At 39.5% G+C, this 27,348-nt stretch overlaps 1 protein-coding gene across 1 annotated transcript; it reads left to right on the forward strand.

Moving 5' to 3' along the window:
* Positions 1 to 3,878: 3,878 nt before the first annotated feature.
* On the forward strand, positions 3,879 to 9,428 carry LOC146684458 (uncharacterized). The gene is made up of 6 exons (XM_085444632.1): positions 3,879 to 3,949; positions 4,922 to 5,052; positions 6,848 to 6,945; positions 7,542 to 7,691; positions 7,926 to 8,021; positions 8,470 to 9,428. Exons 1-6 carry the CDS (start codon positions 3,879 to 3,881, stop codon positions 8,782 to 8,784), a joined length of 861 nt encoding a protein of 286 aa, XP_085300758.1. The 3' UTR covers positions 8,785 to 9,428.
* The last annotated feature ends 17,920 nt before the right edge of the window (positions 9,429 to 27,348 follow it).

The raw sequence follows: 27,348 nt of genomic DNA on the forward strand, positions 1-27,348 counted from the left end.
TAGTTAACCACAGTTAATTCAGGACTTTTCCATGTAGGATCAGGAATGTTTGGACATCGTGATTTTTCAACCCGTTCTCACTCCCAAAGCGTAACATTTTACGCTAGGTGACAAATCGTCACCATATTACGTTTTCGGCTACCCACCACGTTCCTAAATGACGACCTCGGAAAAAGAGGAAATATGAGAACCGTCTGGACTGAACCTACACATGTTCGCTCTTTTTCTTCAAATCGCTTAGAAACACGCTATTTAACATCATTAACATCCTGGTTAAGGTCAGGAATAAGGTTATGGTCAGGGCTAGGGATAAGGTTAGGTTTAGGGCTGAAATACAGGGCTGGAACGTCTACTACCGCGGGAGCGTCATTGCACTGGATTCCAGCCATAACCCGCCGCGTACCATAAGAACGCCGAAGGTCTCCTTTCGCGTTCCTCAGGAACGCCGCGGGACGTGACAAAACGTCGACATGTTACGCCTCGGGAGTGAGAACGCTCTGGATTTTTCCTTAATGAATGAAGTCATCCTTTAAAAACTGCATTTTGTGTTTACTCTGTTTATCCGTGTCTGAATCTGTGAATCATTCCAACAAAATGTTTAACATGAAAATGATTTTTTGACTATTATGTGTTGAAACCCTCCGAGGTGATTTTGACCCCCCAAAACAACTTAATGTGTATTGACAATAGCTGTCATAGTAAAAACAAAATCAGCAGTGTGTCAGATGGTTATATAATAATATTGTGTTGCCATTCACATGCACTTAATTTAATTAATTTGCCAAAAAAGACTATATATCTTTGGTGAAATCTAACTAAAATGTAGAAATGTTATTACAATTTTTAAATTAATTTCAGTGCTGTTTACACAAAACTACTTTTTGGCGGTAACACAATTTGGCTAATGCCAAGCTCGGTGTGTTTGTGTCAGTCGTCTTCAAAATGAACGGTGGAGTTTTCCCACCCCCTTGATAGTGTGATCCTGTAAAACAGGAGCCATAACAAACAGTTCCATCTAATAAAATAGCACAGGTGAAATTGGATTCTTTTGACTGGGGTCCCCCAGCACCCCAATATGTGCTCTTATTAAAACAGAAACGGGAAACAGTGGTGTGAGGTCATTAGGAACAAATCCACTGACATGGTCACGAGTGAGATACAACAAAACATGCACCTCTGGGGTCTGCGGGTACCCCAGTCGATAGGATTAGGGTTAATTTCAGGCCAGAATTCATTTTGCAGCAGAAAGCCTGCCAGCTGTGGAATAACATCCATTATGCATCTGGTAGTGCTTTTGTTTTATCAGACAGCATATATTAATTGAACTAGGTTGTTTATTTCCATTCATTTTCAGTTATTCCGTTTTTCTCTGTTTTGTCGTGCATTGTTTGTTGAGCCGCAGACCTGACAGAACAGCTGTGCACCTGAATACATGCCTTTATAATTGTGTTTATTCCAGTCTTTTGCTGTGAAATAGTAACAAAGTGACTCCTGCTACTTGCTTTAATGAGTAATTAACCCAAAGACCATGTTTTTCTTTAGCTTTAATCATATTTGCCTGCCTTCTTGGTAATGAAACATTTATCCAAATCAGTATTTAAACAATTCTGAAACAGTGTATTACGACACAAAGTGTAAAAAAAGAAAAACAGCCTCACTGAGCTGCCATCTAGCATTTAAAATTTTCACTCTGCTGCCAGCTTTGGTCCTACACCCACTGTTTGACTGACATATGATCTCTGGGAAAAGCAGCACAGAAGCAACTCTGTAATGAGCGCACTTTTCACCAGAAACGAGACAAACTGAAGAAATATCAATTAAAATTTATGAAACTTTGAATGTACTGCGATGCTGTTTCCTGAGGAAAAAAAGTCCCATCTTCATAATGTCAGCCTATCAGGAAGTCATTAAAACATCCTTGTTTATTCCCAACAGCAACTTCAGTTTTGAGTGTATCAGCTTCTGCCACTCGCAGAGGAGCTCATGTTCTTTTGGTTTCAATGTAAAGCATAAAATAAAATGGTATTTTGAAAATGATTCATTCTCCACTCTGCCATCAAGATCCCAATTAGTTCCCTGATTCATAGCACTCATTTTACACACTGACTCACCAGAAATGTTTTCCCGTAATTCTGTTGTTTTAATGCACCGCCATAGACATTCCATTGATTTAGCTCTGAGTGATTCTCCGCCCAGTTTCTCGATCCTTGGCAGGAATCTTCTACCGCACAAACAAGGTTGCCAGGGAAACAGCCTTAGGTTAAAATGACTTCAAAACTCTGGTCTGATTTCCTTGGTTTGATCCCACTTGCGAAGTACATGTGTGTCAAAGTGGGCGCTTGTCTTTTCTATAGTCTCAGTCTATGCTTGGGTGTGTCAGGATTGTTTATGTGATTCCATCTATATTCAGTCTTTAAGGACTTACGCATAACATGCGCAGTATGGGCTTCTTTTATTTTAAAGAATGTATACATTCAAGGAATATATAACCCCTGTTTTGTGGCAACAATTTCCAGATTACCCATAAATGCACCACATGCAGGCAGTTATTAAGTTGGTGTTCTGAGAAAGAGCGAGGATATGCTCACTGAATTTGTTTGTGATTATGTATGTTCTTGATGCAGCTTTCTCAAAAAAACAGTGAATGATTAAAATCATTTGCAACAGGAAAGCCAAAACACACAAACAATAAATACATTAAAACATGTCCAGTTATCTTTGTAAGGACCATTTTAGTTAAAACTATTTCGCTTTCATCTTTCCACACACCTTTTTAAACAGCAGTTTGAGAGTTACAACTTGGTTTGAGTTCCATTCAGAATCGCAGTTAGGGTTAGAGGTATGATGACTAAACTCTGGGGTGCGAAGCCTGGGAATGCGTTAAGTTCAGTGAATGTCAGTGAAAGACTTAAAGCCTAACAAACATTCATGTGTATGTACATGTGCCTCACTACATACACAGAATGGAGCAGGCAGCAGTCACTCTCAAAATATGAAGAGTGTTTCTGCTATCGATATTTTATAATTTTGAAATCATATGTGACAACCTAACTGTGAAACTGCGCCTTCATTGGCTAAAGACTTACGAAGCACAACCTCGATAGTCCTCTCAGAAACATCAATCCACTGTTCATCCAGCTGTTTCTTCCTCTAACCAGCTAGGCTATGTGGACAGCAGCCTAAGCAGAGAAGCCCAGACCTCCCTCTCCCCAGCCACCTCCTTCAGCTTATCCATGTGCACTCTGAGGAGTTCCCAGGCCATCCAACAGATATTCTTTCCAGTGTGTTTAACCCGGGGCTTCAGTAGGACATGCCCAGAACATCTCACCTAGGAGGTGCCCAGTAGGCCTCCTTGTCACACGCTCAAACGTGGAGGAGACTCAAAGCTCCTCTTTAATGGTTGAACTCTTCACCTTATCTCTAAGGGAGAGGCCTGCGAGCCTTTGGAGAAAGTTCATTCCTGCCACTTGTATCCACAATCTCATTCTCTCAGTGGCTACCCAAAGCTCGAGACCAAAGTTGGAGGTCGGGACGTAGATCGACCAGTAAATCATCAGATTCACTTCTCTTCACTGGTGAAACATCTGCATCACTGCAGCTGGCCCCAATCCATCTGTCATTCTCTCACTCCTTTACTATATACAAGACTATGAGATACTTAAGATCCTGCACTGGGTCCCAGAGTGGGCACTCCACCCTTTCCTTGCTGAGGACCATGGCCTCAGATTCAGAAAGTGTTTACCAAGGTCAACCCCATAAAGCATCCAAAGTCTTTTTGAAACCCCACGTTTTGCTCCCTGGTAACCTGTTAAAAAGAATTCTGGTTTAGACTCAGAAGCTAGCTCAATCTTTTATATTGTCTCTGGTTTAGTCAAAACATGAGACCTACTCATTCAAAAAACCCACAGACTCAGCAGTGCCCTGTCTCCAGTGCTGAGCAACATATCCAGTAAGTCTGAAACAAATCGGATACACAGTTGCAGAGATAGATGAAGAACAAACAGTCAGATGGACACAGAGCAAGTTCTCGAATTATTAGTAGGATAATGGATTTCTCACTCCAGGGAAAATCCAGTGGATGCAGTGTTACTGCATCAGTAACAGAAGCGTTAATAGTAAATAAAGTCAGTATAGACAGCAGTGCAGTCCATAGCCTGGAGGAAGTTCTAATGCGCTGAAGGCAGAATAGCATTAACACGTCCAACCGGGCTGATTTACCAGAGAAAATGGCAGAGTGTGCTCGACCGTGTACATGCGCTCCTACATCCTACAAGTGTGTACTCGAGTTCTCATCAGTGTATTTTTTCTTTCATGCCGCGTTCGTCTAAGTGTGTTTGTGTAAGTGATCGGAATAGGAATAAGAAGAGAGAAAGAGGGAGCGCAAAAAGATGATTGCAGACGCACACACACACACGAGGGTCTCTTGTGCGTTTCTATTATTTTTTTTCTTTCTCTTCCTCTGAGGTGATTTGTTTGCGCACCCCTTCATGCAAACACACACCGGGAGCCACACAATTATTTCACATTGTACCCACCTCAATATGAAATCACGGCGTACAGACACGTTTTACAATGTACCTTAGTGATGAAGGTGAATGCAGGGTGGAGGGGCATCAGGGAAAGAGAATATGGGGGGAAGAGATGTAAAAAAATTTTGTTAGGACTCTATCATTATGGCATTTTCATACCAAAAACCTATTATGATGTTTGCAGCATGATTACATGCTGTGGAGTATGAATCTATCTGCATGTGCGGCTGTGTGATATGTGTCTGTTTTTAGACGAGGCAATTAGAGGTAATTACAATGCGACCGTATCCACCGCCAGCTTTGCCTCACTCTGTTCCAGCAGCTGTACCATGAGAGGCAAGCAATGATGCTTTTTTTTCTCTCCCCTCAACTCTCTCTCTTTCTTTTATCAGGTATCTCTTCATGGTTACAACGAGCCACATCACAGTGACACTTGAGTACAGCAGAGGGAGTCACATTGCCGCCAGGCGATTGAGACCGGAGAGAAAGGCAACAGAAGGAGAGTTGGCTGGGGGAGTGTTGAGTGATGACAGGCAAACAGGGAACTTTTTTTTGCTGTCTTTCCATGATTGTTCACTATTATTGGAGGCCATTGCGAGGAAGACAGTTGCAGTTAATAATTCCGATGATTTGCTTGTAAGAAAGCTATGGTTTCTGTCATAATTTGGTTTATACTGCATGAACTTGTCATATTTGTATCAGGTCCACACTGTAAACCCGAATGTTCAAAGTAATTAAATAGATTAAATAGTGTATACTCAAAGTCTTTAAAAAGTTCTGTTAACTTAAATATGTCAAGTTCGTGTAACATGTTCTTCTTTTTGAGTAAATGAAACTAATAATATTTGATTGAATTGAACTATTTCTATATTAAGTAAGCATCACTTAAAATCATAACTTAAGCACAACGTAAGACAGTTAAGTTAGGACATATAAGAATGGTAAAGTCCTGTTATTTTTGTTGTTTCAAGTAGGTAGGATTTAATAATAAACTTAATTTATGTAGCACATGCTAAAATACAATAAAATCTCAAAGTGTTTCACCAAATAAGTAAAATCAAATTGTCTTAAATGCATTAGTGGAAGACAAAATGTATCCATCCATCCATCCATCCATCCTCATCCGCTTTGTCCGGGGCCGGGTCGCGGGGGCAGCAGCCTAAGCAAAGAGGCCCAGACCTCCCTCTCCCCAGCCACCTCCTCCAGCTTATCCGGGGGAATACCAAGGCGTTCCCAGGCCAGCCGAGAGATATAATCTCTCCAGCGTGTCCTGGGTCTGCCCCGGGGCCTCCTCCCGGTGGGACATGCCTGGAACACCTCACCCAGGAGGCGCCCAGGGGGCATCCTTGTCAGATGCCCGAACCACCTCAGCTGGCTCCTTTCGATCTGGAGCAGCAGCTGCTCTACTCTGAGCCCCTCCCGGATGGCCGAACTTCTCACCCTATCTCTAAGGGAGAGGCCAGCCACCCTTCGGAGGAAGCTCATTTCTGCCGCTTGTATCCGCAATCTCGTTCTTTCGGTCACTACCCACAGCTCGTGGCCATAGGTGAGGGTAGGGACGTAGATCGACCGGTAAATTGAGAGCTTCGCTTTTACACTCAGCTCCCTCTTCACCACGACGGACCGGTGCAGCGTCCGCATTACTGCAGCTGCAGCCCCAATCCGTCTGTCGATCTCCGGCTCCCTTCTCCCATCACTCGCGAACAAGACCCCGAGATACTTGAACTCCTCCACTTGGGGCAGGAACTCATCCCCGACCCGGAGTGGGCACTCCACCCTTTTCCGGCTGAGAACCATGGCCTCAGATTTGGAGGTGCTGATCCTCATTCCCGCTGCTTCACACTCGGCTGCGAACCGTTCCAGTGCGAGCTGGAGGCCCTCACCCGATGAAGCCAACAGAACCACATCATCTGCAAAAATCAGAGATGAGATTCTGAGGCCACCAAAGCGAAAGCCCTCCGCCACTTGGCTGCGCCTAGAAATCCTGTCCATAGAAATTATGAACAGAACCGGAGACAAAGGGCAGCCCTGGCGGGAACCCCCACCGGGAACGAGTCCGACTTATTGCCGGCAATGCGAACCAAGCTCTTGCAACGGTTGTATAGGGATCGAATGGCCCGTAGCAATGGGCCAGAAAAAGACAAAATGTATTTATTTTAATATTCATTGTTTGATCAATGTATCCTACATATATATTTTAAATTTTTTCCGTAAGTGTTGAGCAGCTGCAGGAATCAATTTTTATTCCGAGTTAATCTCTGATTTACCCTCCGCCGCGGGAGGCGGCGCTAATGAGCATTAATACGAAACACATAAAGAAGTAAAGGTATATGGGCGGGAACAGCACCAAAGAGTCAACATAGACGACTGGAGAAAGTTGGACCTAACGGCAGCAACTAGCATCACTGGACTTACAGTAAGTTTTCAATGTTGATATTAGTTTATTGTTAAAATACGAATATTTAGTTGTATTTTGGGTGCGTGTCGAAAAGAATAGCAGAAATGTCGGGTCCGTGCTTTTTATGTGCTTTGCTGCTCTCCCCGAAGGAAACTTTGCACTTGCAGAGCTAGCATTAAGTTGTTGTAATGAGGGTCGCAGGCTGTTTAAAAAGTTAGATACTACTTGTTCTAGAGGTAGCGCCCGGTCACCTAGTATGAAACAAAGTGTTTTAATCTCTCTAAATTTTTAAACCCCCTCTCATGACTCAGAATAGTTGGGTCCAAACAAGCCCGTTGTCCCTGCAGTTACACAGCGGAGATACCTATCTGCAGTGAGAGTGCTTTTAAGCCGTTTTCTTGTTAGAAACGCTATATTTTAAACTATATGTGCAGGGTTAGGATTGTGAAGGAGCTCTTGGACCTCTGGCCTGCTCTAAAAATGGGGTCTGAGGTAATATGGATCAGCTCTCTTTAAAATGAAAATTGTAATTCTTACTCATGTGGCAGCTTTTTGCTGCTTTATAAAGATGTGCGAGATGCTTCAAATTGAACTGTATTGTCCTTCTGCTGTAGTTGTATGCAGAGTTTCAGCGGATTACAAATCAGAACCTGCCCAATACATTCTACGCTCTACTTGACCGCCATCTTCCTCGACTGATGACCTTATTCAGACGGAAGACAGCAGATGCCCTGGCTGAAATTCTAAGAATTCACAATGAACAGGTAATAATAGATTGTTACACATTTCATAGGTTGAACCAGTGGAACATTGGACAGGTTCAATGATTTAAATGAGCTTTTTGAATTTTGCTATTATTCCACTTTGTGTTTGCTATTTGTCTGACTGTATTAAAGATGTGAACAGGTTATTTGTGGACATGTGTTCTGATTTGACTGTTGTTGTTGTTGTTCAGTAAACTCACCAGTATATACAATTCTGTTTTTATCTGGAAATAGGAAATCCATGATATCCACACCAAGCGCACTACCGTTCTCCACGCCCTTCCTGTCTATCTGCGTGAGGATGTCTCTGGATTTTTCAGAACCTGCACTGTGAGTATCCTTAAGTATCTAACAGATACTACTGTCTATATAAACAGTGCATCAAAGTACAAACATGTATTTTGATGCGCTGTTTGGACTTACCTTTGTTTAGTCTACCCATACGGTTTCCATGTATGGTCTTTTCTGTCTCCTCACTACGAATGAACTGAATTGGTGTTTTGTTGAAAGTGATAAGATGTTTAGTAAAACATTTTCCTGTGTATTTCCTTTAGCTTAGTTTCAGTCTATCTCACACCACTTGATTCTCTGGTGAATTAGCTGATTTATGTGTGCAGAACATGGATCTTCTGTTTTTCACCTCTTACAGTGAGACTCAGGTCTCCCTTGTAAAAGAGGTATTGGATCTCAATGGGAGTTGGTAAAATGAGAAATTATATGTCGTCTGTTGTATTTCTTGGGTTAGATTGTGATTAGTATCTCTTTTTCATCAATTCAGGACGAATCTGATGAGTTGGAGCTTGATGGTGTTGAAGTGGCCCTCTTCACTGTCATCAGTGACCATGACACGACAAGTCCAGTTCACTACCAACCTGTGAAAATCTCTGTCGTCATTGAAAGTGATGCCGTGTTCAGTCTCCCCAGATTTGGTGAAGCCTTCCTGGTAATGTTTGGACTGATCTATGCACTTCACCTCAGCTACCCCAAAGCCCTGACCAACACTTTAGAATTTACTCAAAAGATTTTACTTGGTCTAGAAAGTGGTAAACTGTCACCCAGGTTACAGACCCTCAAGAATGACTTGGTTATGTAGGAACTCATCTGAAAGAAGGATGCAGGGTGAAGCATTATAAAAGGCTAGTTCAAAGTTCTCTCCTTTTATCTAAATAATGCCTCAAAACGTTATTGCATTACTCTACAGGTGTTCAGCCAATAGGTCCAAACTATACAACGTGCCTTTGTTCTCCTTAACATAATGCAAAGCAACACTAATGTTTTGTATGTTTTAATGTTTTTCATAATACTATTTCTAAAACATTGTGGGCTGCGCAAGATGACCTAAATTTCACTGTTTGATACTGGTTAATGTAAAACAAATACCATTGTAATTCACTCAAATTGCTGCCCTGTTGCCTTATTCAAATATTAGCCAGAGAGCCAAAAGCACATTTTGATATTATTTATTATTATTTGGCATTATTTTTCATTACTCTGACAGTTTTCCTGACTAAACAATTTTTGGTCTACTTATTTTAATTTATAAATGTTTTTGTTAATTATTTTTAATTTAATTAATTAAAAAAAAAATGTATTTAATTTCAACTTAATGTGCTAAAAGGGAGCAGGCAAGATACTGTTCAATGGCAGATGTTTATGAATTTTGCATATTAAGTTACCGATACTCAGTGTAATTGAGGCAATCAATTGCCTCAAAAATTTTAAGTTTTGGGTCACATGTTTTTAAGTATAAAGTAGTCAACATATTTGACTAACGTGTACTTAAAATAATGACAACACAAACTAATAAACATTTGAGTTTTGTTAACATAAAAATGTTGTGGTTGTGTGCTTATTTTTTATAAGTTCTGTGAACTTATTCCTTTGAATTTGTAAACTTGAAACTTTAAGTCATATTAACTGCAAATATTTGAGTTGACCGTTCTCAAAAGATACAAGTACCATGTAATCCAAACTTTTATGTTCTGGAAAAATTTGACTTTTGAGTTGATCAACTCAAAAAAATTGAGGCAATCGATTGCCTCAATTTTTTTGAGTTCTGGTAACTTATTCGGGTTTACAGTGCAGCAATGCAGAAATGGAAAGGAACTCTATGGATAAAGGCTATTAATATTATTCACCAACTGTTTTAAATGTAACCACTTTATTAGTTGAATTTCTAAAAACATATCACTAAATATCACTAAATTGTTTTACATTTTAATTAAAGTCCGGTGCCACTAGATGGAGCGTCGATGGTGAAAAAAGACATAAATCTCTTACTCTTGGCCTTTTTGTTAACACTATTATCGCTAGTTCTTTTAAAGGTGAAAAATGAGACTGCGGATACAAGCAAGAAATGAGCTTTCTCTGAAAGGTGGACTTTCCCTGAGAATTTTTTCATAGTTTCATAGCTGTTGTCAAATACAGGTTAGTTAAAAATATGGCAAAAAAGAGAAAGAACAGAACTATATGGCTACTTTCCTGCTATTAAAGTTGATATCACTGAAAACAGGTACATATGAAAACCAAAACATAACCTTTACTTTAGACAATAATTATCCCAGCTACCCACAGGAGAGAACATATCGGCTGGCCTGGGAATGGCTCGATGTTTCCCTGGATCAGCTGGAGGAGGTGGGTGGCAAGAGGGAGGCCTGCGCTTCCCCACTGCTGCCCCCTCGACCTGACTTCAGGTAATTGAAAGAAAATGGCTGGATGTTTTATCCTTTCAACACAATGCACCACAGTTTTCAGTCGCATTATTTTTTTGTTAATTTTTCATTTTAGATATAGCTGAACAACTGTTTTGGTAACACATTTTCGGTTTGTGTTAAGTGTTTTTCTTCTTCGTTGTCTGTTCGGAGTGTTATGTGCATGATGTGAGGTGCCGCACAGTTAAGCGGCATGATTCATTATTGAAGAATGTCATTAATGGTTTAAAATGCCTTCTGAAATTTGACTTGATCTGAGTGTTTCTTAATTTTAGACTAGTTGGTCAGTCTATTTTTCCCCCCTTGTTTAGTTGACTAAGAGATAGTCATCAAGAACATCTCCTTTACTGTGATCTGACATTTCATGTAGCAACATCTTCCTCTGTGTAAAAGTTCCCATGCGTATCTTTTCAAGGTTTTACAGCAAGAGGATTATTTGTGTAGTCGAGAGTAATGCTGGCTCTGTAATTAGAACAACCAATATGGGATAAGAGGCATGATGGCAGAGTTTGAAATGCTACCTGTTGGCTACTGATGTGCAGCTTTATTTGTTACCATTTTATTATTTTCATTTCACAAGTAATCCTGGTTTTTTTCTACCATTAAATATTAGAAAAAAATCCAAGAGTTATCATAATTCAAGAGTTTACCAATATCCATATATTGTACAATACAGTAAAAAGCACTGATTCAGCCTTAATTTCATCAACGTTTGCTAGCAAAATAGGAAACAGCTGCTGCAATTTAATGAAACGTCCAAATATAAATAAAAATACACTGTGTAATAGGAAAGTTAAGCAAAATGCATATCTTGAAAAAATCAAATAAGTTTGAAAATCCATGTTTGGTATGATCACTTGAACTAATTGTTTATTATGGTTCTTCAGGCTTCTTGAAGACTATTCAAAGCGCTTTTAGTTTGTTGTGAGTGAACACAATGCTGGTTTACCCCTTGAGCTAGGGGCCTTTTTTGCTTGACAGGTCAAAGGTCAGTGTTAAGTGGCTTAACAAACAAAAAAATAAATAGACTGAAAATTAATGAAAAGGGAAAGAACGCCTTGTCTTTGTAATTTTTGTGCAAACATATTTTCAGTTTTTGGCCTACTACGAGCCAAGATTTGAGGCTTAACAAGTTAACAAGTTTACAGGGTTCAAGGGTGGTTTGCTTTTCGCTGCGCCACCACAAATCCTACTAGAAATGGGCACTACCTGTAATGATCAGTGAAACAATCAAGAAGTCTAATGGGGCACAATAAAAAATATTAAATCTGTGTTAAAAGGAATAAAACAAAAGAAATCTGTGGTATCTTTTGGCCACAAAGAGAAGAACTCTTCTCCTTCACACTAATATTCATTCAGCTGTATATAAAAGACAACCATTAGTGTGTGAACTACTGTTCTGAAGCTTAGAGTTGGATCAGTATTGTTATATTTTTTCATTATAACCTTATAAGCCAATGATATACAGTAAATTTTATAAAGAGATCATAGTGGAATGTATATACAGAACTTCAACTAACAATGAAGCCATATGGAAGTAATATTTCCCTCTGAGGAATATCACAGCATATACTGTTTGTATCCAGTGTAATTCAGGATGCCAGGTATGCCCAGCGCCAGCTCACTAAAGCTCTTTGTTTCTGAATGACTCGTTAATGTAGAGGGAAAACTTGCATGCTGTGATGAAATGCTTTTTCTAGCCTGAAGCGTGTCTTTATACTTTTGAACAGCTTGTAGAGAACTACTGTAAACAGTACTGCACTTGAAATGAGTTTGCTGAATAAATAATATATTACAAACATCAGTGTTCATAAGTAATGAACTGCTGAGGCTTCTAGCAACTCTTTTGAAGAGCTACTGGGTTTTTTGTTGTTGTTGTTTGTGGGGATTTTTTTTTAACTTTCTTTTTAAACCGAATCACCACTGAATGATTTATCCATTTCATCCAGTGGTGTTGGGAGGAATCAGAAACTTTTTAAGACCTGGGTTTTTCTTTTATTAGCCATTTTGGGCCATCAATAGGACAAAAGACACTGTTTGGGTTTGTTAACTTTATGGTGGAAACACCTACAGTGCTTAACAAATTTATTACACCAACACAAAATGGATGTCTTATGGTACAGCTGCCCTAAATTAACAAATTGTTGGTAACTACTAAAATCTTTTTTTTAATGTTTTTGTAATAGTTAATCCACTAGCATGTGCAAGCCCTTTAGCTGAAATCATATTTTTAGAAGTACAATATAATTTTGTTATCCATGAATTTTCAAATTTACTTCAAAGCAGATAAAAAAATAGAAAAGATGTTCTTATTGTTTGATTAAGATGCCAAATTAGTTATTTTATTGCATTCCTGAATATATATGCATTCCTATATATGTGTGTGGCTGAATATTTGATTAAGAAGTCAATTGTGCCGGCTCAAATCTGAATTCAGTTTGGTATTTGCCTGATGGAATAGAGTAGAATAGAATAGATTAGAATAGAATAGTTACATTTAACCAAGACACACTCAAATACACAATTGACTTTAAGTAATTTGACTATGTTCAATTGATTCATGTAATTTTGGTACATAAGTACAATATAAACATTTAAATGTAATGGAACTTACTTCAGTGGTATGTGTTTAGTTTATACACAGCCATATTTTCCTTACTCAAAGATATTGCTTCATGTTTATGAGGGCCATGACTGATTTTTTTTTGCATACAGGTGGCCTAATAAATTTGCTAAGCACTGTAAATGCATCCCTCACTGCTCTGTGTCTCTTCATAACATCTGTCCCAGCAACACCGATGGTGGCGTCATCAAAACTTGGGTTAAAAAGCAGAGATGGAGGGGACTGACTTGAAAAACAAGATGAAAAGGAAAGCACGTCTATCACTGATGTGCTTTAAACATCTCTGTGCATCATTGCTTAAGTCAATTATTCCTGTTTGATGATAACTGAGCGATAAAACCATCAGTCTGTCGCTTACCTTGATTATTGTCATTCCTCATGAGTGATAAACATTCTAATAAACTCATGCCATCCAGCTAATGCTACACTAAAGTGGTTGCACAGCTGTGAAATAGATGCACTACGATAAACACAAGAGGCTCACTGATACAAGGGAAACATTAGAGTTTGTCTTGAGAATGTGGATATAATTACTTTTAATGATTGAAGGGGAATTTAGTAATCAGCTATGTGAGCCTGAGATAGTGTTATATAGAGATGGACAGTTCAGGATGGGTTTTGTGGCTTATATTTTACAAGTACTGTGTTATTTATAATGATTTCTTATCTTTACACAATACACCACTAAAATAAACAATAAAATAGATGAGTTAAAAAGGAACTGAAGTTGGTTTTAAAAAGTCTACTGCATTCAGACTCACCCTATAGCTGTGTGGGAAAATCCCAGTAGATCCGCTGTTTCTGAAACGCTGATACCAGCCCATCTGTCAACAACAACCATGCCAGGTTCAAATCACTTGAATCATCTTTCTTTCTTGCTCAGGTTGAACTACAGCAGGTCGCCTCGACTGTGTTTGCATACCTAAATGCATTAAGTTGCTGCCAGTTAGCTGATTTGCTAATTAGATATTTGTGTTAATTAATACTTGAACAGGCGGGAACTAACAAAGTGGCCGAGTGAATGTATATTTTTCTCAGTTATTTACAGGTGTTTTAGCTAGAATATATATTCTTTGTCCGTTGGTTATAATAACTTTAAACATATTTAAAGCAGCTATGCTAGTATGTTGGCATGTCTATGCATAAGCATCCTGTCAAAATGATGTTGAGCTATATGTAACTGATGATGTAACTGGGCTTTATTGAGTTAACAAGTCTATCTGATATTATGAAATAGCAAACTCTAACTGTAATTACATTAGAGAGATGAATTCATGTAATTCAAATCCCAACAGCAGAACAAACTGCTCCAGAAATCTGCTAATATTGCAGTTCACAGTGTTTACAATATACTAGCATTTACACGTCCTACACGGCCTGCATGTCCATGTCCTGCTAAGCCACATCCTGAGCTGCCTAAAACATAGACTGTACTGCTATGTCGCCGCCACAAGACCTGCGGCCGGCCAGCTGAATTACTGTTTTGGACTCTGTGAGCTCGTGTTTTGTTGGGTAGTTGGACACACAAAAAAAATCGCGCACTGTGGATTATTTGCACCTTTGTATTCATTTCTCTATTAATAAACGCCCTGTCTTCACACAGGAAGTCCTGTGTTTGGGTCCTACTTCTGCCTACCTGACATTAAGCGTGCTATGCTACAGTTTCCAGTTTCCTGCTTGAGAGTCTCTACTCTGTATGGGTTTCTTCCAGGTCTTTATTAAAGTATGAAGTGTCTGTATGATGCTAACAGCACGGTATCCAAACAGAAATGCCATATTTATATGGCACCAGCAGTTCATCGATTAATTTACTCGTCTCATGCATACTTTCATATACATTTCCCCTAAAATTAAGCAGAATGTTTTTTTTTTTTAAATATCTTCAGAAACACTGCCAACAGTTTAATTATTTTTGGCTGCACAGCAGGAGTTTGTAATGCTTGACTAGTCAGCAACCACTCATTCAGGGTTAAACTGTAAGCTTAAAAAATGTAAATATGTATAAATGAATCATAACTACTACTTGACTTGTATTCATCAGACTGATATTCCCATAACAATAACTTTTATGTGAGCAGAGAGAGAACTGCAGGGTTCAGCTAACTAAGGTTCAAAATATTCATTTCAGAGAAGAAAGATGAAAAAAAAATAACCCTCATAAAAAATCTGGAAAGAATTTAAGAAGCTAACTTTTGAGGACCCCCGGGGCTTTCTGACAGTTCAGTGAAAAAAGAGGAATACAAGGTGTCTGCAGTGTTTTCATGACTCTGTTCAGTCTGCAGTCTTGACCATCCACTTAAAGAGAAAGTCTTCTTTAACGCCCTATAAAAGAGACTGCCTCTCCCTAAATTATGCATTCATCACTCCAAAGTGCTCTTTATGAATTTAAGTTAAATAACTAACAGCAGTAAATATCATTTGTCTTCATCTGGAGAACCCTTGGAGGGTTTGGAATGTAAACAATAAACTGCATAAAAGTGATTATGGCAGGTTTGTCAAAGGCAAAGGGAATGCTAAATCCCTGAATGATTTATATTTACATTTCCACAGCTTCCTAAGGCTTAACGTTTAACATGAGAGGACAGAAGCACAGGTTTTGTCAGATTATAAATATTATATGTAGGTGAGACAGGATAGTGAGGGTGAAGTGAGCAGTTTTCTAGTTTTTGTTTGTTTGTTTTAAACTTAAATGCTACGGGAATATGTGAGAAGAATAAAGTTAATTCCTACAACATAAGTTCAGGACATAAGCCATCAGTTGAAACCTCAGCAGTGTTCTGAATTTCTTGGTATACACAGAACAAATATTACAACTTGTCTACAGTTTTGATAAATGAAGACACTTTTGCCAAGTCTCTTGTTTTGTGTTTTTTAAATGACCTTATACTGAATCAAACCAAAGTGAAGGGCCACTCTCTTTACACGCTGGAGGAGAGCCAGCATGCATTATCTATGCATGCATGCATGTAAGTGGTCAAAACTCAGACTTACAGATAGCAATCCAAACATGGTGGGAGGACTGGAACACCAAACTTCACAACCTTCACGGGATGAATTTGAATGAAATATGTCCTTTCATGATTGTTCTGGAACCATTTGACTGAACCTTGTATGTACTAAAGATGTCATTTAAAAAAGAAACAAGAACGATGGCTCCACTTCCATCCCCAAAGACACTAACATCTGCCTAGGTTTATGAAGAGGAATAACTTACCAGGAGCTGGCAGTGAATGAACAGCTGTCCCTTTTTATGGCCTTACAACAGGAAGCAACATATGTGCTTGTGATCATAAATTAATAGAATATAAATTGAGCTCTCTAAACTGATAAAAAATGAAGTAAAAAAAAAAAGCTGAAAGAGTTGAGCTCATCCACTTGAACATTTCATTAAACTAAGGAGTTGAAGTTGTTCAGGTTGTTGTTCATGTAAGTGTTAAATAATAGTCTCAATAAGTTCTTATCAGGTGTCTGAGTGAAGAAATTGAGGCAGTTGGCCTCTGTAGAGGTTAAACAGCTGGCCACACCTTTTCCACAACCATTCACAGCCTCACTGGCCCAGCTTCATCAAATTTTCTTGTATGTGTAGTGGTCTACACAAACAGTCCAGAAACAAAAAAAAAGATAATGTTCTTGTACTGTTTCTGTAAGACCCCATTCACTTCTTTTATTTTATGGTGTCTTACATCTACACTCACTAAACCCTGTATTAGATACACCTTGCTACCAGGTTGGATCTTCTTTTGCCTGCAGAAGTACCTTCATTCTTCATGGCACAGATTCAACAAGATGCCCAAAACATTCCTCAGAGATTGTTAGCCTTCAAAATAATATGATAGCCTGGAAGTGCAATTAGGATAATGCACATGTAGTAGCACAACAGGTAGTAACATTTCATAAAATTTTAATACTACCTTTATCTCTTTAGAACAATCATCTTTAGTCAGCCTAAAAGCAGCGATTTTGACATTTGGGGCGACCGTGGCTCAGGGGGTTGGGAAGCGTATCTGTAACCGGAAGGTCGCCGGTTTGATCTCGGGCTCTTTGTCCTGGTCGTTGCGTCCTTGGGAAGACACTTTACCCTACCGCCTACTGGTGTTGGCCAGAGGGGCCGATGGCGCAATATGGCAGCCTCGCTTCTGTCAGTCTGCCCCAGGGCAGCTGTGGCTACAACCGTAGCTTGCCTCCACCAGTGTGTGAATGCGAGAGTGAATGAATAGTGGCATTGTAAAGCGCTTTGGGTTCCTTGAAAAGCGCTATATAAATCCAATCCATTATTATTATTATTGTCTTTGGTGCTACTTGATTTGCCATTACCTTTGAAATGTAAACAAAGGCTGGATGATACTTTACAAGCTAGTGATGTACTCTGGATTTGTGAGCACAAGCATATGGGTGGAAAGGAACACTCATGGGCTGGTTAACCTAAAATCCAAGTTGTGTCATGATAAGCTGTGTGGCAGGATAGGTTAGGACCCAAACGCAGGACTCTTTAATGTAAAACTTACCTGAAAGTGGCAGCTTTGTTTGCTGGAAAAAATGAACTAAAAACAAAATACATGAATACTAAAGAAACAAACATAAACCAAACATAAACTAGAACTAAGAAACTCCTGACTGGTCATTAATCACTGGACAAGACTTGACTTGACATGACTGGGGAACATGGAACTCACATGCCACACACAGCTAACGTGGAGAACAACAAAGAGTGGAAGACTGAAGGCCTAAATACACATGCAGGATAACAGGGGGATTGGGAACAGGTGGAAACATGGCTGGGAAGCAAAACTGAATACACTAACATAGGGCACGAGACAGTCAAAGTAAAACATGACACATGCAAAGACACGGATTTGACACTGAGACAACGAGACGTGACTGACTGGGGAGACAGAGGGAACATAGTCTGGACACAGGAGATGCACAAAGATTGAGACAAGAGTGACTGGACATGAAATGTGGATCACAGGGAAGGCACAGTGACCAAGACTAAAGACTGGAACTACAAATATAATACAAGCAGAAAACTATCACAACCATCACTGACACTAAACCAAGTAATATTAACTAAACTCAAAAACACATGAATCTGGTTCACCGGAACCAGAACCATGATGAGTTCAAATATTGCAACAAAAGACTTGTAGTGCAGGAGTACTGTATGTCCAAATTCAGCACCAGAATTAGGTAAAAGCATATCACTGCTGTGCATATGACACAAAGTGCTGTAGAGGATGACCCTCACCTGTTATTACCATAATGATAAAGGTATAGCACAATTACGAGGGCACATTGGATGGACTGAGGTCATTACAGGCAATACTAAACGTACAGACTTGCTTGAAATAATAAAATACGTTACTGTGCTCCCTGATTTCCTAATCAGGAAATGAAACTCTTTAACACAGTGTGCTGGATCCTGATAGGGAGCATTAGCATAACTGAGCACACTGGTGTTTCACCACACTGGTGACCTGTGTAACTCCCAAAATTTGGCACCAGGTCCCTTTGTAATAATTAAAAATTAATAATAAGTTAGAAATAAAGTAAGCTAATAGTCACTGACTTTGTGAACAACTCCTACATCAGATTTGAGGTGATAATCATTTATCAGTTATTAGAACATTTTTGTACTACTCCTCCCATATGAATAATATTAATAAGCCCTGGTCAGAGGCGATCTGTCCAGTCATAACAGGGGCACCAATGCTAATCTACCCTGGGGCACCAAAAAGATTGGGCCTGGTTCTGCTTGATTTAATACATTGTTGACCTGTGGTTCCAGCAACCCTATACTGGAAGTCTGAATTGATTCTCTGTCTAAAGTCCAGTCTATGATCTTATGGCTATTACCCATACCTATAGGCATGGGCAAGTATCATTTTAAACATGAAAGGCTGGATGTTAAGACCTTAAGGTAAGCCGGGGAGATTTCTGTCTCTCTCTGTCGCACCCAAGTTAAATTTCCACAGTTTTCATTCTTTAGGGTCTGACTGGTGCTATTTTAATTACATTGTGTGGTTATGGCCTCATTTCCTGCAACAGTTTAATGGCATTGACTAGTGAATCAGGACCAGCTGTTTATCTTGATGTGCCCAATACCCCAAATTTGCATAACAGTAGTGGATGGAAACACACCTCAACTCATATTTCATTTTTGCCGATTTTCTCATTTGGATCAAAACGTTTTTAATGCAAATTTGCAAAGAAACTGTATGAATTTCAATTAGCCAGAAAAAAAAGTATAAATGGAGATTTATTAAAAAACTTCAAGTCTGTTGGTCAGGACTGAGACTGATAAAGCACGGAGCTTCCAGCCCGCCCATACGCACGCAGACAGTGTAACACATTTGGGACGGGACAGCGTGAACCTCTCTTCCTAATTAATTCCCATTTTCATCCCGGATCTGATTGCAGGAAAAGAAGGATGCGAGAAAGGCTGCCCTCTTCAAAACGCCTAATGAGCTTAATCGACCACACTCTGCAATCTCATTTAAGCCCGTCTCCTCGCCCATGAATTAAACTATTACAAAAACCTGCTTGAACCTTACTGGCGGCTGCTTAATCACATAAAATCACCCTAATCCTGCATGTCGGAGAGAGAGCATGCAGAGGAGTGTTGCATCCTGGGCACTCACGCCTCCGCACATTTGAGTCTATACTGTATGTGTTTACATGTGGCCTATGTTACAGCGATGTCACGTTTGTGTGTTTCAGCGCGTCGCTGTGAGCTCCATGACAGATAACTGGAGTGTACTGTACGGGCAAAGGATCAGAACTCTTGTCACATCTTCATTTTCTTGTTTCCCCTTTGGGGATACAGTGTTTATTGTCTGTTTGTAGCCTCTCTTGCACATTGCCCCACCACTCCACCCCACCCCGCCCACCCTCCTTCGCCTTTGATGCCCCCAGCAAGCTTTGTTTCAACAAAGCCTGTTAGCTGATCGTTCAATTTTCTGCTCTCATCTTCTCAACCACCCCCCCCCCCCCTGTTCTCTTCATCTCCTCTCCTCATCTTTGCCAGCTCGTGTTTCGGTTCTTCCTCGCAGCTCCAAAGCATAGAGAGACAAACGACACAGGGTAACTGTCAGTCTGATGAGGATAGAGCACAAATATTAAAAACACTATGTTTGTTCCTGCACCCTACTCCTTCACTTCTTCGTAAATGAGTTGCTCATGCAGTCTACATTCTTTATTTTTGTTCATGCTCCACTTGTGTCACATGGCGTGGGTAGTATGAGTGGTTAATTAAAAAAAATAAAGGCAAAGTTGACATTTTGGTAGTAAATTTTATTTACAGAATTAGAAACACAGCTTCACATAAGACAAAAAACAACAAAGGAAAAATAAAACCGAGTCACATTTTAAGGACTGCAGCACAGATTTAAAAATAAAAAACGAGATCTAATTTTTACAAATACACACAGTCAATTCAAATAATAAATCATGAATACTTACTACCCACATTATAACTGTTACAGCTATCACTGTCACCCGGGGAACACACTAGAAGCGCTTCTGTGATGTTGTGTGTCAGACGCACAACTTCAGGAGGGTAGTGCAGGTGTCTGACTGAGGTTAAAGCAGCTTCCATTAAATGAATACATTAAAAAATTGTAAAAATGTTGGGAGTGGCTGTAGTTCAGGAAGTCGAGCCTCCAGTTAGTAGAAATCATCTACTAACTGGAAGGTGTCACAAGCCTGTTTTCATGGTGTTGTTTTTTTGTTGGCATTCTCACCCTGATTAATGTAGAGCCTTAGCCTCACAATATAAAGTCCCTGTTGCTGTGAACAGTCACTACATAAATACGATGTAATTGAATTAGACAGGTTTTTTTTGTTTTGGTTAAACCTTGTCTAGGATGGTTGTAAAATTTTGGCTACTTTTTGTAACACTTGGTCTCTTTTCAGTTACATTCAGCAAATTCATTTGTAACACAAAGATATGAATAGTGGTGTGAACAATATAAAGTGAGACCTTAAGAGAGTCCAAGCCAGTTGGAGCATCACGGTTAGGAAATTACAGAAATTATCAGCTGCAGCCTCCCCAGTTTCATGTCAGACAGAAGCTGTTACTGTTAGATAATAGAAGTACTACAAGTATGAGACCTGAGATGACTGCAGGGCTGTTTTAGTATGATCTCATTTACCCATTGCTACACCATTTATTCACATACAGTAAGTTTTAAATCAAGCAATCAAGACGAGATTGAAATGCAGACTTTCGGCTTTTATTCAATGTATTTGAATAAAATACATTGACCGGGCGACCGTGGCTCAGGGGTTGGGAAGCGTATCTGTAACCGGAAGGTCGCCGGTTCGATCCCTGGGCTCTCTGTCCTGGTCGTTGTGTCCTTGGGCAAGACACTTTACCCTACCGCCTACTGGTGTTGGCCAGAGGGGCCGATGGCGCGATATGGCAGCCTCGCTTCTGTCAGTCTGCCCCAGGGCAGCTGTAGCTACAACCGTAGCTTGCCTCCACCAGTGTGTGAATGCAAGAGTGATTGAATAGTGGCATTGTAAAGCGCTTTGGGTGCCTTGAAAAGCGCTATATAAATTCAATCCATTATTATTATCATTTAACAAAAGTATTGCATTAGCACAGACACAGTACTTCATTTACAGTAGTTCAAACATATTTGGACAAACCAACATATTTTAATATGTATCGTTTTTTTTTTACCACTTTACATAAATCCACACTTCAATCAAATGCACTGAAACAAAGGGATTGGCCATCTCTTGAACTTATGTAAGCATCTTGTGTGTATTCAACAAAATTATCTCATGCTTTAAAGTTAAGTGTATACACTTAACTTTAAAGCATGAGATAATACACTATATAGTGTAGAAACTACATGATACGCAGAGAGGGTATTAAATTGTTTATATCATGTTTGAGTGAAGTAAGTCAATAATATAGCATGTTAAATCTTGCGACACCACACGGGATTTCAGTCTTGCACGCTTTGGATTGTGGTTTGAGGAAGGCATCCATCTCAGTCAAGTCGAGCAGCTGCCTCTACTTTCTTCGGTATACCGAAAAAAGGACATTGGTTGGTTGTTACATTTAGAAAAGTCTAACTTGTAATTTGAACAAACTAATTTCATGTTTCTATGGTGAACGTAATTAAATCATGTAGGATCTATATGAAATTCAACAACTTAATTTGTTCTTGTTGAGATAACATGATAGGGGGGCTGGGACATAACACTTCAGGGTTATACCCCAGCGTAACCCTAACTTTTGTTAAATGCCCCCCTGCAGCCCGGATAAAGATAGTAGGATGGTAGTCGTTGTAAATCAATTTAACTTTTATGTTAACCAGACTCTAGACTTTGTTGAACATTATTTAATAAGAAGACATCATATAGTATTTAAGTGACCAGGTAGTATTGGGGTAAACGTTATTGAATAGTGTTGGAACAAAATTACAAAACTGTGAAGGATTAAAATATCCCAAGAGCTCAACATACCTCATCTAAACATGTTTCAATCACGTTTTATCAACACGAAATGAACAGGTTTATTGAATATGAATAAGTGGTGTTGGCTTAACTAAGCTGTTTAAGTTTCTGCCAAAACAAAACAATTGTGATGAAATAAGGCAAATTTACAAAACCAGTGTTACTGTCCAAATATTTATGGACCTGACTGTATCATTTTTTCCTTCAGTTGAAGGTAAATATGATGAAATTCTTGGAGCAAAAAGCAAAGTTTGAGGGTTTTTTCTCACTAAAATTGTGACACACTAAAGAATATAATTCACCAAAGAGTAAACAACGAGGATTTGAGACAAATATTGACCATTACAAATGCTGTGCTGTTTGTAATCGACTAAAACTTTGTTGGAAGTGTCCAAATACAAACGGTACAACAATATCCAAATTCCCGGCAAGATCAAAATTACTTACCCGCATTCTACATTGTTTGTTGTCGTAGTGTGTTGTTAGAAGTGCAAGGAACATCCAAAATTTAAAACTTTAAATAAATAATCAGAATGTTATTAAAATCTGTTATGATATTCTCTTATAATTGGTGTCCTTTGCATACGTTTTACTTAAACTTTCATTTGCATGAGTAACTTAAAAACTATGTGGATATAGGAGAATACTGTAACAACGTTTACCGATATACTTACTTATCTAGCACATTTAAATGTAATGCGAGTGACTGCAGTATTTGTGCAGTATTTGTTATCTGCAGATGTATGGCATATTCTCATATTCATCAAAGATACACGCAGCCAAAAAGGAAAAACAAGGCCGTGTCATTGTGACAAACAAATAGTGGCTTTTTAAGCAGCCGTCTAGTCAATTTGCCAAGCATTAAAACTGTATAAAAGAATTGCTAACAGATGAAGCACTCAATCCCCTGAACACAATCTCAGTTCCACTGCGGCAAAAGAAACGAGTGCATAAACTGACATTATTGATGTGTGAGAGGGCGAGAAAGCGAGCAGAATCATCAGATTGAGGCTCCCGACGTGCTTTATTTCCTTGTGTTGTCTTTTTGAAGCGCTATCATTAGGGAGCTCAGGAGAATCTAAGTCTAATTAGGCTGTTTAGTATGGAGCCGGGAGGACAAGGGCTAGACTGAGTCCAACTCCGCTGCTGCTGCCTCTGAACCCTCTGAGAGTCACTTTTAATGAGCTCTAGGCTGTGTGTTTACTATGAGATCGCGCTCCCTCTGTCTCCTGCTCTCTCGCTGACTCCCCTCACCTGCTCCGGCTTTCCTTCCAGCTCCCTTACAAGCAGACTTGCACGAGCGTCCATTATTCATAAAGACACGCGGGGATGCAAAATGTGCAACTCGCAGAGAAGAAATATCTACAGGCTTAAAATACAATAAAAGCAACACCTGCGCAACATAATGTAATCCAAGCCTTTGTGAGGCTTTATGATCCCAAACTGAGAACAACAACAAAAAGGCATAGTTTAAAAAAAAGAGAACATGAAGCTGATTACACCTTTCTGACATGATCTCAACAAAAATTGAGCATTATAAGCTTCCTGTGCAGCGAATAAATTGTATTACATTGCGGGTGTGTGTGTGTGTGTGGGTGTGTGTGTTGGGGAGGTTGCTTTTATTGCATCCCTCATCTCTGCTATGCAGAAATGTTATATATCATCACACACTATTTCTTTTTTCCCCACCCCTATAACACACCAGCAGATACACATACACTGTACACACGCCCTTCAGGCTTCCCTTCCCCACGCACCGCTGAACCCACTCAGTCCACTTTTCATTGGAGTTTAATTTCCAGCAGTCATCGACCACATTTCAACACCGCGCTGCTGCCTCTTGCTATTTTATAAGAGTGTGGAAAGAGTCAACCGGGCTCTGAAGCGGCAAGTGGGGAAAACTAATCAACTCTGCATTAATTAATGATAGTGGAAGGGCTTTTTAGTGACTCTGTTTTTTTTTTTCTTTTGGGGTGGGGGGATGTGGGGGGAGGGGGGGGGGGGGGTTAAAGGAGAGCGGAGAGAAGAAGCCTGAGAACAGCGGGCTCTTAAGAGTCAAGCCACGTGGAGAAAATGTTCAACTCGACTCAGCGTGGCCTTGGAGTTGGACGCTCAGTGATTCATAGGGTTTGGGTCTATATGTTCACCTCTACAGATGCATTGATAGCAGGTGCACAGTTGTGTCCGTGAGTGGAGAGAGATCAAACAGAGTTGCTTCTGTGAAATGACTTTCCAAGTATCACTACTACTATATCCCATTTGCAGCGATCTAGGGATATGCATTTAAGTTCATTGGGAAAGTTACGTTATATTGACTCTACCAGATCAGAAGCATTGCACTAATTACTACCAATTTTTAAACAAAGTCGAATTGACTGCCAGGCAGTTTAATCTGTTTCCTTATTATTCCAAGTTGATTTCAAATGATAAACTTGTAGTTGTTTGCTGGAACTCTCAATGAGAGCCAATTATAGTTTGATTTCAAACACAACATTTCTACCTTTTCTTGTTGTTAAATGACTTTTTCTTTGCTGCATTTTTACACCTCATTCTATTTAGATTGGTGCTGTTCACCATGGAAACGTACCAACCTTAATTTACTTTTATACTTACAGGTTCTGACTTTGTGTCTCTGCCTTGGTTGTGGATATGTGCTTGAAACTAAATTCGGCATTGTTCCGGAGGTGGTGCTAAATCCAAGTTCCTGGGGCTCTCAGGAGAGGTAGAGTGCAATCACAATAAAACCTCCCACAAATGTTTGCAATACATCCCACATTCCAGTCTTCACCAGTCTTAACAGCCACCTTCCAGCCTTTTTCTCGGGAAAGTGTCTCCAAATAAGTGGCTATGAAGACATATACAGAAAGAGATGGTCAGTGGGGTGAGAGCTGCTCTGGTGTTCGCTGTCTTCTTCTTTTGTGGACCTGCAGAGAGGAGTTTTCTGATTATTTAATGGCAGTGTCATTTAAAACGCATTACCTGTAAACACCAAGAAAATCAACCTTAAAGTCACTTTTTTTTCATTGTTGTTTGTCCCTTTGTGTTCACCGACCAAACAGCACTTGAAAATACCTGTGTTTGCCGTGTTGCTTTTTTAACAGCATATATTTAAGGTGGCATCACTTCAGTGTAGGGCGGAGTGCTACACCGCATTTCTTTCTCTGCATTTCAAGCTTACTGAAGCCTGATGTTCCCCTCAAGAAAGAGAGGAATTGTCCAATGATGAATGAGAACTCAAAGTTTGGAGGTACATGTTAACTTAGTGTTTAAACTGCATGTGTGGGAACAGTTGATCAAATGTATTTTTTTGTGTAAACGACACGCTAAGAAAGTAATCAGCCATTCTGGAGTCTTCTGAGTAAAAAACTGTGCTTTTTCTTTTTGCCTCCCAGAGAACAGGAGTCACTGGTCACTTTGACTTCGAGCTAACCCATGAAAACACCAAAGTCATACAATAACAGTAACTGAATAATCAATTGAGGTAGCACTAGACAAACGACTGCTGTGTTTTGCAAGGTGAAATTACTGTTTTTTTCTTGTGAATTTTGTGAAGTGTAACGGCTTCACTTCCTTGAATGAGCTTTTCTGATGGCAGATAAACTGGTGAAATTATTTGGAATACAGCGTACCCCTGAACTGCTATTGATTGTTTTTGGTGGCTAAAATCTGGGCTGTTCACCATGTTCACTCTAGTATGTGACTTTCATTGAAAAAAATACTGAGATCTATTTTGAGTATCACATTTTTGTTATTTGTTATTCTATAGCTGAACAGTATAATATACCAAAAATATAGCAAATCCACATGTAACTGCACATCAATGTGGCACAGACCTACAACTGTGATAGGTGGGTTTTTGTACCAATGTGTGTTTTAATTATACATTCACTGAAGAAATATGGTTGGAAATTGGAAATTGGTTATCCCTTAGAGATTTGGTGGATCAGTCCCTGGCTTCTCCAGTTCATGCATCCAGGTGAACCTCAGATTGTCCCCTGATACTCTGAATATGTACCTAAAGGCATAGTGTCTTGATGCATGCTCAATCATCCAGGTAAGTAAATGCCCCAAAGTTGATTCTGTTCATTTGGACGTGGCGTTTTCACTGGGGGGACGTAGAATTTACCACTGAAAACGCTACGTCCAGATGAACAGAATCAGCTTTTGGGGATTAAAGGCATAGTCTAAACACTTAAACCTAAAGGCTTGCTCATTTTGTTAATCCAGTAGCTACTATTCCCATTGTAGACATGCTGTTTCTATAGCACTGACAGTACATTTATAGGCTTACAGTTGGTTCTGAAGCTTTCTCTCACTGTCAAATGAATTACTGTTGACAGAGTGACAGTAATTTATTGTTGCTTAACTGGTTCTGAAAAATTTGATTTTTGTCCTTATAAGTAGATAGGTGCAAATAGAAATGCATTGTTTGATGAGAAACTGAAATCAATAAAATGAAAGAATAAGAAACATTTCATATCAGCTTAAAGAAAGGGCAACCACTGTGGCCGCGTCGGCTCGCCTTGCTGAGGCCACCAGTGGGTCATTACACTAATTGACAGTTGGTTTGTTCCACTGACTGAGCACAATAGGTCACCTTGCCATCTCTGAAGGTAAAACACCTTTGGGAGTTATAATATTATGACAGCTCTTGAAGAAAGAATGCTGACCAGTATTAGTTCTCAACATTTTATGGCCTTTTTCTCCATTTTTCTCCACTTCCTCTTACATTTCTACAAAGCAACCATCTTCACTCACTCCAGTACATTTTTTAAAACTTTTCTTTTAACGCATTCTCATTTGCCCTTTGTTTCACTTTCTCTTGCCCTTTTCTCACTGCATTTATCCTAAGCCC

Source organism: Copadichromis virginalis, linkage group LG20, assembly GCF_057382275.1.
Source record: "Copadichromis virginalis isolate Kocher_CV1m ecotype Utaka linkage group LG20, C_Virginalis_male_GT1.1, whole genome shotgun sequence".
NCBI classification, from domain to species: domain Eukaryota; kingdom Metazoa; phylum Chordata; class Actinopteri; order Cichliformes; family Cichlidae; genus Copadichromis; species Copadichromis virginalis.